This window comes from Lytechinus variegatus, chromosome 2 (assembly GCF_018143015.1).
Source record: "Lytechinus variegatus isolate NC3 chromosome 2, Lvar_3.0, whole genome shotgun sequence".
Taxonomy (NCBI): Eukaryota; Metazoa; Echinodermata; class Echinoidea; order Temnopleuroida; family Toxopneustidae; genus Lytechinus; species Lytechinus variegatus.
Window position 1 is genome coordinate 7,275,297 of NC_054741.1, and position 12,734 is coordinate 7,288,030.

The 12,734-nt window shown below is 34.0% G+C and overlaps 1 protein-coding gene across 2 annotated transcripts; it reads right to left on the minus strand.

The window, feature by feature from the left end:
* Positions 1–6,777: 6,777 nt before the first annotated feature.
* On the minus strand, positions 6,778–10,294 carry LOC121407192 (LYR motif-containing protein 4-like). Of its 2 annotated transcripts, XR_005968882.1 has the most exons (4): positions 10,169–10,294; positions 9,218–9,338; positions 7,885–8,006; positions 6,778–6,935 (listed from the first exon to the last, which is right to left on the minus strand). XR_005968882.1 is itself a non-coding variant. In XM_041598147.1 (3 exons), exons 1-3 carry the CDS (start codon positions 10,258–10,260, stop codon positions 7,938–7,940), a joined length of 282 nt encoding a protein of 93 aa, XP_041454081.1. In that variant the 5' UTR covers positions 10,261–10,294; the 3' UTR covers positions 6,778–7,937. The 2 variants fall into 2 exon arrangements, 1 of the variants encoding a protein (XP_041454081.1); XM_041598147.1 differs by having other exon boundaries at positions 6,778–8,006.
* Positions 10,295–12,734: the final 2,440 nt, after the last annotated feature.

Genomic DNA, 12,734 nt, shown 5'->3' on the forward strand with positions numbered 1-12,734 from the left:
AAGTGAAACAAGAAAGTCGATATTGACAGATTTGATAAACTTACAGAAATATTTTAAAAGACAAAAGGCTTGATGAAAATTTTATAGATATTATGGTCGACCAGAATCTGGAACAGTTTAAAAGACAAGGAAATAGTCATTGAACAGAATATTCAGTAACGTTTCCGTGTGATGAAATGTAAATATAAAATGATACTAGCTAGTTATATTAGGACACCTGTTGCTAATGGGCGTCATTATTTATCATTATTGTTGTTGTTATTATTATTATTATTATATTATCATTATTATTATTATCATCTTTATTATTAAATCATTATCATTATCGCAACAAATTGATTATCTAAATCTAATGTTTGTTGTTTTTATATATATTGATGGCAGAGGCGCTCGTTTATTTGCTGTTCGGGATCATTTCCACCAAATGTATAAAAAAGAAGAAACTTGCTTTGTTTGCCTTCACAAAATATAATGAATTGTTTCAAGAATAGAAGAAACTAAGAATGATCGATGGCTATCATATCATGAATGATACATGATTGTTAAGCTTAGGTCGTCGTTGTTTATTTCATGTATTTGATGTAACATGTAAGATGAGTTCTAATTCGCACATGAGTAAGTAAAACAACTTGAAAGTGAAGGTAGCAAAAATTTCAGATAAGGGTATCATAATGGGTAAAAAGCGAAATGTGCAGAAACGTGATTTTCTCTTTAAAATTAAAGATATCGCCAGCCAGATGTGTCATTAAAACAGTCCCATTTAATTGATTTACATACTTATACCTTACAAGATTTATTAATGTCGTGGCAATGAGGGAACTAGACCCATAATCTCTGCACTCTAAAGAAATACTCAATATTGGGTAAAATGGGTACATGCATGTTGTTTTGGTAAAAAGATACCAAACATTTTGTAAATTTTACGCAATCTTGCGTTGAAATTCATCCTTAAAACATGCATTTGCTCATTATGGGGTAAAAAAAAATATACCCAGCAAACATGCATGTTCCTTTTCTACTCAATATTGGGTAAGAATTCACTAGTTTTTAAGAGTGTGCTACATAGTCATGCTAATGTAAAAGTCCATAAATTACAATTTTCTCTGAAATTTGAAATTGACTTTACAATTCAAATTCGATTTTTTTTCTCGCTCGATCGTCGACACACGATCTAAGGTTCGACGGAGGAAAAAGTATCGCTTAGATCCATTAACTGAGGTTATAGATATATAATTTTATGTATTTAAATGGATGTCACAGTTCACACGCTTATATTGAATACAAATAAATTTTGCTCACATGTGCGCTATAAAAATAATCACTTCGATTGTGTTTAGTCATTTTCAGTCTGAGCAAACCTTAACGGAGAGAAATGAGGAATATTATCACGGGAGAGTATGAACTGAAAGTAAGAGAAAGAGAGGGATGGGGGAATTGATTGATATAAAGAGGGGAGGGGTCAGGAGAACTTGGAAGAAACAGAGGAATAGGCCTCCAAATTGATAGCGAATAGAAGACAGACGGCGGCGGCACACAGGATGTACAAAGAGGACCACCCATGTACTATTCATTGGGGGATATAATTTGTATCATTACATTTCCTTTATTTCATATACTCATTTAAAAAAACCCTACAAACTATAGTCTATGGATGCGTCTGGCAACCCAAAAGAATGTGAAAAGGGCAAATGTCTGAATAATTCTATGGCAATTGTTTGTTAATCTTGCGATTTGTTTGATTTAATTAAGAATGAAAATGAAAAAAAATATAGGATTCAATTTAAAGGATGAGTCCACAAACGAAAAATTGGTTTGAACAAAAAGAAAAATGTCAAACAAGCAAATTTCATCAAAATCGGAGATTTTAAGTGTTGCTTAATTCCACAAAACAGCTATATCCATATTCTGGTCGGTATGCAAATGAGACCGATGGCATCATGCCCTCACTATTTCTTTTTTGGTTTTATTCCTCCCTGAACATGTGGGATTACCATTGTTTTAAAATGTTGTGGATCAGACAAGATGGTCCTTATTTAATCTGTAAAAATAATTATAAAAATGTATAATTCAAACAAAAAGAAAGAAATAGTGAGGAACATCATCAACTCTCTCATTTCCATATCGCTGACTTCAGTGCATTATAATTGCTCTGTGAAATATAAGCAAAACTTTAAAATGTCATAAATTTCTTACTTAACATCCGACTTTGATGAAAATTTCAGTAATATGCTTCTTTGATTTTCCTCTAACTTTACTCAATTCGATTTTTTTTTCGGGGGGGGGTGGGCCTGACCTTTAAAAAGATATGGATTGGGGTCCATCCAAAAATAATATTTTTGAAAAAAAACTATAGAAAGAATTGATGTAAGCCTCGTAAAGTTTGAGTGACTTCCTTTTTTACCCGGTTCATTACAATATTGTTGACACTGCGATTTATCAAACCGAAATTGAAGATATCAGAATATATACCGCACAAAACTGCAACTCTACAATCAAAGCTCTCCTTTCATAAGCTCAAAAGAGGGAGACACTTGTTCCAACATAAAAATTGTCTGACAAGCAAAAAAAAAAACAATGACTTTCACTCCGAAAAACTAGGAGGGGCATTTTCATGAAAAAAAGGGCAAAGTATAATTTTGGCTCAAAGCAAGCACCTCATATGACAACCTATACCAAAATCCAAGAAATCGTAACGCTTGATTGGCCAATACCAAGTTTGTCGCAGAAAATTGCATTGCTTTAAAGATTTTAAGTCTTGTGAAATGATCCCCTCGTCTTTCTGTTCAGGGTCCCGTAACACAAGGCTCAGCAAGTGATAATAGCATACGATGCTCATTTTCGCACTTCATTCAATTGATCATTATGTGCAAAAAAAAAGACAAATCCACACAACGATCAATCACAAGTCTTTGATCTTCGTGTTTCAGGTCCTATATTTTATAGATATGTGTTTTAGACAGAATTCAATCCGATAGCCCTTTAAAAATTCTTTTATATAACAGCAGACTGGTGAAAGTTTGAACTAATTCAGATGAAAAATAAAAAAGTTATGTTTCAGTTGTTTTTTTTTAATTTCATCAATTTTAATCATATACACACATTGTGTGGGTGTTTCTCTACTTGGTTAAAAAATGGCAATGTCATGTTATTGAAATTCACTTTAAAATGACTGAAATATCATTTTACTAAGTGATTTTTATTCTAAGGATACATAGTATATCAATATAATCAGTATTTGCCTGGAGTAAAAAGAAAATATACAACTTGAAAAATAAAATAATAGCAAAGAGGAAAGTTGTCGACCTACCAAATTAATCGCTAGTTTCAGATTTGCTTTGACTTGGGGATCTCATTTTCCAAAGCAAACAATCCGGATTTCCTATCCCTTTCTGGATTATCTATCAAGCTTTCACCAACAATTATTTCATATTTCCTGATTTCACATTCATCATTTATTATCAAGGCTAGATAACCACAGTAATATGGACACAAAATTATCTTTACCTATTTTTAATTTTCATTTTATTCTCATATCAATTTGCAACATTTACTTGCTTAACAACAAGTAACATCTTCCCACAAAAATATATAGAATATAGAAAGTATTCAAAATTTTACAGTTCTTTAATACAATATACCAGATAGGTTGAGAAAACTAGCCAAAATACATTTTGGAAAGGGTCAAAGTGTGAATGCATATTCCTGGTGGCAATTTTTTTTTGTTACTTTCACTTTTATCAGCAATCAATGTTCAAAATTAATCTATCTTTGGATACCCAGATGGCATTAAGAAGGACAAACTATTTTCTTATGCTTGTGATTTGTGAAATTGTTTAGATATGACAGAGTGGGGTGCGAAACAATACTGAGTGATTTTTCCAACTGTTAAAGCCTGTGTATAGACCCGATCAAGTTAAATTTCCATGTAAAATCGCAAAATTTATCCTGTAAAACACATTTTCATTTCATATTTTCCACATCATAACTGTTATGGGCATATCCATTCATATTAGCTAGCAATGAATTGGAATAGTGATAGGTGCATTTTGGTGGATTTACCAAAACTATACACAAGCTTTAAAGGCAGTACATAAACCATGGCCCTGTTTCATAAAACTTAGTATAACAAATTATCCAAATTGAAAGGTGATGCATCATTATAAGACCAGGGGCATGTTGCAGAAAGTTAAAATGATGCGCACCTTGATTTTCAACCAATCAACACCGCGCATTTGGGACTTGCTACTGATTTTTTGGCTGGTATTTAAACGCAACTCTTTCTGCAACAGGCCCCAGCGCCCAAAGATTTACAATTGATCCAATCAATTGTAACTCAATGAAAATCCACCAGTGTCATATTTTTTCTACAGGAAATTTGCACAATGTCCTTTGTAAACAAATAGAAGCAAAGAGAATTTTCAAGAAAACAATGAATGCATAAGTATACATCATAGTTAGAAAACATTTTGAATGAACATGCGCAATGGATGTTGATGTTGCTGGCCGTCCATAGTTGTAATTGATTGGATCAATCGCAACTCTTCAATATTCGATGGAAAACAGGCAACTCCCCAAATCATCAACAAATCAGGGCCGAACAACATAAAGCTTAGTAATCGATTGCATTGAGCTCAATTGAGAACCAATCAGCTCTGTGTAACTGTGTTACTAGACCCATGTAAGCAATAGAAGGACCTTTACAACTCCTAACTTCATGCAAAGTCAGTGAACACATAGTCAGGTTTCACAAATCACACTGCCTATAAGGAATAATCTACCATTTTGCATAATATGCATTCACTCCTTGGCTCTTTCAATGTTAACTTTGACTTCTTAGTTTATCAAGATTTGAGGTAAGAGTACAATTCCAAAGAATATGAAATACAATGAGTCTTTGTAAATGTACACCAACTCATATTACCCTGTACGTATGCTGCAACTGAAACAATCATGCTCACTTCAATTTTTACTACTGTATCAATAAAAGATTAATTTTGATCATAATTTTTTATGTACACATACTTTCTTACACTGAACCACTAAAACCAGTGTAATAAAACAAAACAAAAAATAGACTTTGGATTGGGAAGTACAAATAAGGTGGCAAATTTGTGTCAAAAGACACAAGAATTGCGTCAATGACAGCTTTGGAACTCCCTGCATTGGGAAATAAATGAAATATACGCATAGTATACTGGCCAGTTCAGCAATGCAATGTATTTTCAAACCTACAAAGGAAACCTCAGTCAATTGTGTATCTTCTATGTATGCTGTTTTAGCCTATTATTTTACCATTCATTACTTTACAAAAAAAAAAAAGTAGGTGTGTAATGATCGCTCAATCATTCAATTTCAATTTTCCACGTGCAAAACCACAAAGGGTATAAGCATTATTTGCATCTACAGTGTAACTTCTTTGATTTTCTAGCAAATTAATTGAATCACGTTTTACTTACATGTATATCTGTATTATAATTTCTTTTCTTTTACAAACAACCTCTTTTAATCAGGAATGGGCACGTCAAAGAGGATAAATTGAAAAAAAAGGAAAAATACACTGTACATACAAAATATGATAAAAAATAAACATGTATTCATTTAAAGATAATTGACAACTTTTGACTCGTTTGATTCATTTGCACGCAAACTATTCAGAATCAGTGAAACAAACCAAAAACTTCATCCCCCTCAATATTTTTTACTAAAAAACAATGTGGCTTACAAAGACCATCCAACAACTTGCTGTATGTTTGCTTGCTTGTTTGGTTTTTAAAAAAGGTATAGAGTATATAATAGCAACAGCTAAATTTAACACTATCACTATAGATCCTGAATATTATGCCCTGTAATATCCTTTTTATCACATTATCATGAATTTTCATGCTAGTATACATTTAATTATTGTGATTTAATTGCTGACATAGATGTATTTCTGCTAGAAGAAACTTCTTCCACATACACTGTAAATTGCAGGTTTAAAGAGTATTCTGTCTGCTAACAACTACATGTAGTTAAAATAGCTTATTGTGGTAATGCGGAGAACAGTCCTTGCTGCGGATTTTGTTAGTTTCTCATAGTGGCTTTCACCGTATTAACTCTAAATAGCATATGTTCTAAATATAACTCATTAATAAGACAACATGACTTCCAAAAGCAATTCATTCCTTGAATAAACCATTACAATAATATGTTCACGATGGTAGAAAATTGACTTCATCAACTTCATCACTATATTCATAAAGGTTTGATATATGGGGGAGATATTCTGGTAGTTCAAGGATCATATAATTTTACAGCTAGAAGATTGACATTAATTCAAGAACACCTTTATATTTTACACATGCCTATAATATTTCATCTTTATCATTTGTCATCATTACGTGTATGTCTAGAGGACGCTACATCACATCTTCTTTGGTGTTCACATTGACTTCTGTATTTTGTGTTGAATACTTGAAATTGGATTGTGAATTTTGAATTCAAAATGTTAAATTGAATAAATAAATTCATGGAATATTCATATTGGGTACTATTTTTGCGCTTTGAAAGCATTACATTAAAGAGGGAGATGTTTGAAATACGCAAGCAATGCAGGAGGGACCAGCTGACAGCTGCCCACTGACACCAATGTTATCATGGTTACGCAGATGCCATCTTCCGAATGCCCTTATGCTAAGTTCGTGTACACTCCGGCTGCTGTTCAAAGATCTTGGCAGGTTGGTTCTTGCCTCCTGCTATGTGAAGTGAGGTCAGAAGATATTTGGACCAATGCCGATGTAGCCAAATGCAGCATAGCGTATGTGTACTGTGTGCATGTGCTGCGCGACTGGCTGGCCATTGACAGCTGCATGCAAAATTTTGTTGATGATCTTCGTAATGAAGATGGCGGTGAGTACACATTTTGTCCAACAGCGCCAGGATCTTGCACCTTTAAACTGATATCATGAATCAAAAATAATACATCAAAAATCTGATACAACACTCAACACACACTCAGTGTGACCAATTGTGGGACGATGTTGATCCTCCCACATTCAAGTCTCGACACTGCCACACTTCTGCATAATTTGACTATGTAGGTCCAAAGTTTGAAATAGGAATTATAGTTTAAATCTGATGAAGTGCATGCCAAAACAAGATCAGGCTATATGACTTCATTCACGAAGGATTGAATCTCCATTGTTCAAGTGAATTTTAGCTACCTAGAATCTTCAAAATAATTATCCAAATACACTAATTCCAGCATTTCATGATTTTGTTTTGAAAGGATTCTTAATTCTATATTATGACCATAGACATATGCTTAGCTGCTTAAATACAGCCATATACTGAAACATTTGCCTTTAGAAAAAAGTAAAATCTTGAGTAAAGATATTTTTTGACAATACATTCCACTTTCACCTATTTTAATGTTCTCAAAGTTTAAACAATAAACAAGTACCTATCTAATGGCAAATCTGGGAAAAACAGCATCTGGGTCAAATGACAACCTTTTCATTTTTACTTTTGATGACAAGTGTCATTTCAAAATTTTGATGTTCATCATCAAAAATCCTTTGAATATTTTTTTTTCTATTCACTTACCTTGTTTTGAACCACCCCCCTTTTAAATGATATGCCAGCATGTTATAAATTGATGGCATGTAACATGCACATGACACATGTACACATTATGAGCTTAGGAACAAGCACACCTCAAACTAAAAATTCATAAAATATTTGTCTCCATCTCATTCTATTCCATAGCTGCAATGATGCAATCATTCTTTCATCTGGTATCCTCTCCCTCTGATTAAAATAGGAAACAAGTTCTTCATCAGAAGAGACATGTAAAATCTGGGAAACAAGAGTTTGCTTCCCAAATCCTCAGATACAGTCACTTACATCATCCTTCTTATTTGCATAGGAAACTGTCCATAAGTTGACACTTTCTTTGGTTAGCTTGTCTTCACTGAATCACTTTCAATAACCAGCTTAGGTTCCCTGTAAAGTTGGCTGATGGTGGCCTGTAAGAATAGGTGAAAGTTAACATTATATACTTGACTTCAAGTTAAAATTGACACTATTTCTACTACTACAGTCTTTGCTAATGCTTCTACTACTACTGCTACTAATATTACTTCTTCTACTACTATTACTTCATGTACAGTGCGTCCCAGAAGAAACGAAACCGAGATTTATCGATGATTTATCATAACTTAATCACAAATACAATAGACAAATGACCTACCAATGTAAAGCTGAGAATCTCCTCTTGTATCTGATATTACTTAGATACCTCATTAACAGAAAATGGTCAAGAAATAACGAAGTTCTGGTTATTCGAAATAAGGCTTTTATTTCCATAATTTCATCAAATAAACATGTTTTCACCGGTTTCCTTCAGAAGCTATCGCATGGTGAACAAAAGACTTAATGCCTGGCTGATTGTCAACAAAACCAAGTGTCAAGTGAGTTTGAACGCTAGCCTCGAGAACCTCTTCATTTTATGAAATTATTGAAATTCAAGCCTTATTTCAAATAACCAGAACTTTGTTATTTCTTGACCATTTTCTGTGATTGAGGTATCAAATTAAAGAGCAGATATTGAACTTTTAAAAATTGTGGTCTTCTTTTTGAAACCCAGATACAGCCCGCCAAATGATTTTTTTTGGTATCCCTCTTCAAATTGTTTTTGCTCACTCATGCGTGAATGAGAAATAATATAAGTAGTTTCAGATGAAAGTGGTGATTCTAAGCTTTACAATGATAGGTCATTTGTCTATTGTATTTGTGACTGAGTTATGATAAATCTCGGTTTCGTTTTTTTTGTGGGACGCACTGTACAGTAAGCTCCACCAATTGTGACAGGATTAGTCAGTCTGTGTTCAGAGACCCTTCTTTAAATATGTTTTTTTAAATTAACTTTATGACAACAAAAATCTATATATTCAGGGCAAAACATCCATCATATGGCTGTTTGTAGCACAATTTAGTTTGTTAGCCTCCAGATGTACATTGATTGATTGTGATTTACAATGAAAAAAATAGATATAGAAAAAATAAAGAACAAAAGAGTATCAAAATGACAATTATGGGTCATGTTACTCTAGTATAAATAGACTTCCCCTTTGGTTGTCCTGTTGCTTGCCCCCCCCCCCATCCCACCCCCTTCTCCTCCATATCAAAATACACTGGCACTACCCCTGGGTCTGAATACAGTGTATGTCTGTATTACCTGTCTTCTGATAATGTTCAAATTATCCTCAGCCTTCTTGATGTATCCTTCTATAAGCTCTGGATTTGTTTCTGCCTTGTGTTCTTGAAAGGCATCTCGTATCCTCCTCACTGCATACGTCCTGACAATAAAAAGAAATGAAAAAGAAAAACAGATCAGAACAATTAATAGATAGATAGATAAGATAGATAGATGGATGCCAAAAATTGCAGAGCACAATAATTTAACTCACAACAATTTTGTTTAAAATGACATCAGTTCCCTGAAGATACCTCATCATTCATCTAAACTAAAAACCTACAAAGGTCTAGATAAATAGCAATGATTTATACATTAGTTGCAGGTGCATAGATACTGTATGAAGTAGCTCTTTATGCTAAACAATTACAATTTACATCCATAACGTGTATGTCTCTCACAGTCTCAGGCCAAGGCTGAGCTGAGGAAAGGAAAAGTTTCTGTTTTCATCATTAAAATAAAACAAAATTAAGAGTTACACGTCATAATCATATGCAGAGTTGGTTTAATTAGTACTTGTGTTATGCAAAGTAAAACTTGGTTTATTCATTAGGCCAGGCCCAAGGGTCAAAATCTACTTTTATATCATATATGGTAACATTTAGTAACATTATTTTTGCTGATGTGATGAATTTCAATGAAATTAGTCAGATCCGATGAGTGATTTTTATCAATATCAGAATCATTCTACTTTCCGGCTCCATCAATTGACCAAAATAGAGCACCTATGCTTCCAAGTGATCAGTAATTTACAATATGAAATTAACTTAGATCTAACTGTTGTGAGTGTTGAGTAGTTCGTAAAAATGAATACAAATGAAAGGTGTTACATAATGAATATCATTACCATACGTCGTTTCGAGTACATGGGACTTAAAACAGGTCATACATCCATAAGCGTGCATTATTATAGAATGAAATTTCCACTCTAACCTGTAATTATATCCAGTGAATTTCTGTGCTTCCCGTAGCATTTCTCTGTACAGGCTCAATATTTTCATCCTGTTAACTTGAGCAGCGGCCATTTATCCGTAAAATTATTTCTACTGGAGGCTTCGCGTTCGTAATTCAGCGAGAAGTAGATGATCAATGCGACTTGATCGTGATCGTGTCTGACTCTAAATAAAATAATGTGATTACTTTGTGTGATAACTCATTCTAAGTGCGCGGTACACAGTGACACTGATCATTACACTTCAGTGGCGATACAGGGGAAGTAAATGCACCATTTTTTCATATACCTCTATGAATGAATGATTTTGTATTAGGGGTGCTGGTTTAAGTTCGACAAGCAAAAAAAAAGGGGGCGCCGGTCGCTACAAAATAATGGTGATTTTGGTACTAGGGAAAATTAGACCCCCCCCCCCGGGTGACCAGATTTCACAAAATGAAATACGGGACAATCGACAAAAAGGATCAACAAAGATACACAGTGTTAGACTTGTGAAAAATATAAGAATTGAAAGGGAGGGTACACGAAAGAATGAAGGAGAGAAAGAAAAGACAAAAGAAAAGAGATGAATTGAAAAGAAAGAAAGAAAGAAAAGAGGAACTGAAGAGAAAAAATTAAAGAAAGTAAGAATATGAATAAATGTGTGAAAGACAAGAGAAAGGAGAAAATAAAATAAGAAAAAGGGGTGGAAAGAAAGAATTGAAGGAAAGAAAAAAATGCTTCCTTCATTCTTTGGAAGAAAGAAACAAACAAACAAAGAAGAAAACAGGAAGGGAAAGAAATTATAAGGGAAAAGAATTAGAAGGAAATATAAAATAAATAATGAAAGAATGAAAGAAAGAGAAAATAATGGAAGGAGAGAAAGGTAGAAGGAAGCAAAGAAAAGTTTAAGGAAAGAAAGAATGAATGCTGGAAATAAAAAATGGAAATTTAATAAAGGAAGTAACAGAAAGAAGGAAAGAAAGATAAGTGAACAGAGAGAGAGAGAAGGTTCAGGAAAAAAGATCGGAAATAAAGATAAACAAAAAAGGGCAAGCAGGAAGGATATAGAGATGAACAAAGAATGATAAAAAAAAAAGAAAGAGGAACATTTCAAACTTCAAGCAAACAAAAATTCCAGTCATCTATCAAAAATCATAATGATATTTTGTGCTTTTTTTGGCATTTTAGGAATTTTGAAAAACTGAAATGTTTTAGATAATAGAATTTCAAAGTGAAACATTGTCAAACTTAAAAATTAGATGAAACATAGCGGCATCATAGTACACAAGACTCAAATCGAAAGCTGAAACAAGATCTAGTTATGAAAACTCACTGTAATTTGTTCCACCGATTACATCTCCAAATTAGTTTCATTGTTATCTCTGCTTCGTCATCTGTTGGTTATTTGATGAAAATTCATCACTTTTAACTGTATTAACTACATTTTGTTCAATATTCTTAAATATGGGACAAAATAATAGGCGTCCCGGGAAGGGTTTGTCGGGACGCCGGGACAAAGGGGCAAAATACGGGACAATCCCGGGAAATACGGGACGTCTGGTCACCCTGCCCCCCCCCAAAAAAAGTATTTTGGTTAATGTATGCACTATGTATAGGACCACTCGAGTCCGAGTTGCCATGACCGGTGGCCTCGGGGGAGGGCGTCTGTAAAATGTATCATTTTTTATTGCTACATAAAAATGAATAACACAGTCAGAACCCCGCCCAAAATTAAATCTTGGGGTGCATGCATCCTCGCTTCCCAGGGTCATGTTCATGCATGGGGAGGGAAAATTCTTATTATTTTTGGTTCATGTATGTACTCTAGCTCGGACCACTCGAGAGTCCGAGTTGCCATATGACCGGGGACCGGGGGGGGGGGTCTGTAAAAATGGTTCCATTTGCTCCGGCGACAGTCGAATTACTGAATTCAACGGTGGATTTAACACTACATCTATTACATCCTAAACCTTACATCCTACTTACCCTAAACCTTAATTACCCTATATAAAAACACAATAGGCCTTTAACACTGTAACTCTATAACCAGATCGAGACTCACTGCTCTATAACTATATGGTGGCTCAGTGTAGAGCGTCCGCCTCATGAACGGGAGGTCGTGGTTCGATCCTCGGCCGAATCATACCAAAGACTTATAAAAGTGTGACCTTTTGCCTTCTTGCTAGGCGCTCAGCATTTAGATTGGAGAAGGGTAATAATATATTATGCAGGGCCCGCTGGTAGAGCAGTTTCCTAACTGAAGTGGCTACCCTGATGGGTAAATAAAACATTATTATTATTATTTATCTATATGCATATAATTATTTTGTTTACAAATTTTCGGCATTATTCATATTTGTCTAAGATCGGTATGCTCGATCTGTAATGAAAATCATAAGTCTGGAACCAGTGGGATTCGAACCTGCCCTGGTTCCAATTTTTTCTGAATTACGATTTTCAGTACAGATCGACTCGATCTTAAACAAATAGGAGTAATGCCGAAAATTTGTAAACAAATTAAAATTTCCTCCTATAAAGCCTCTTTATTTACCATGATACATAGAC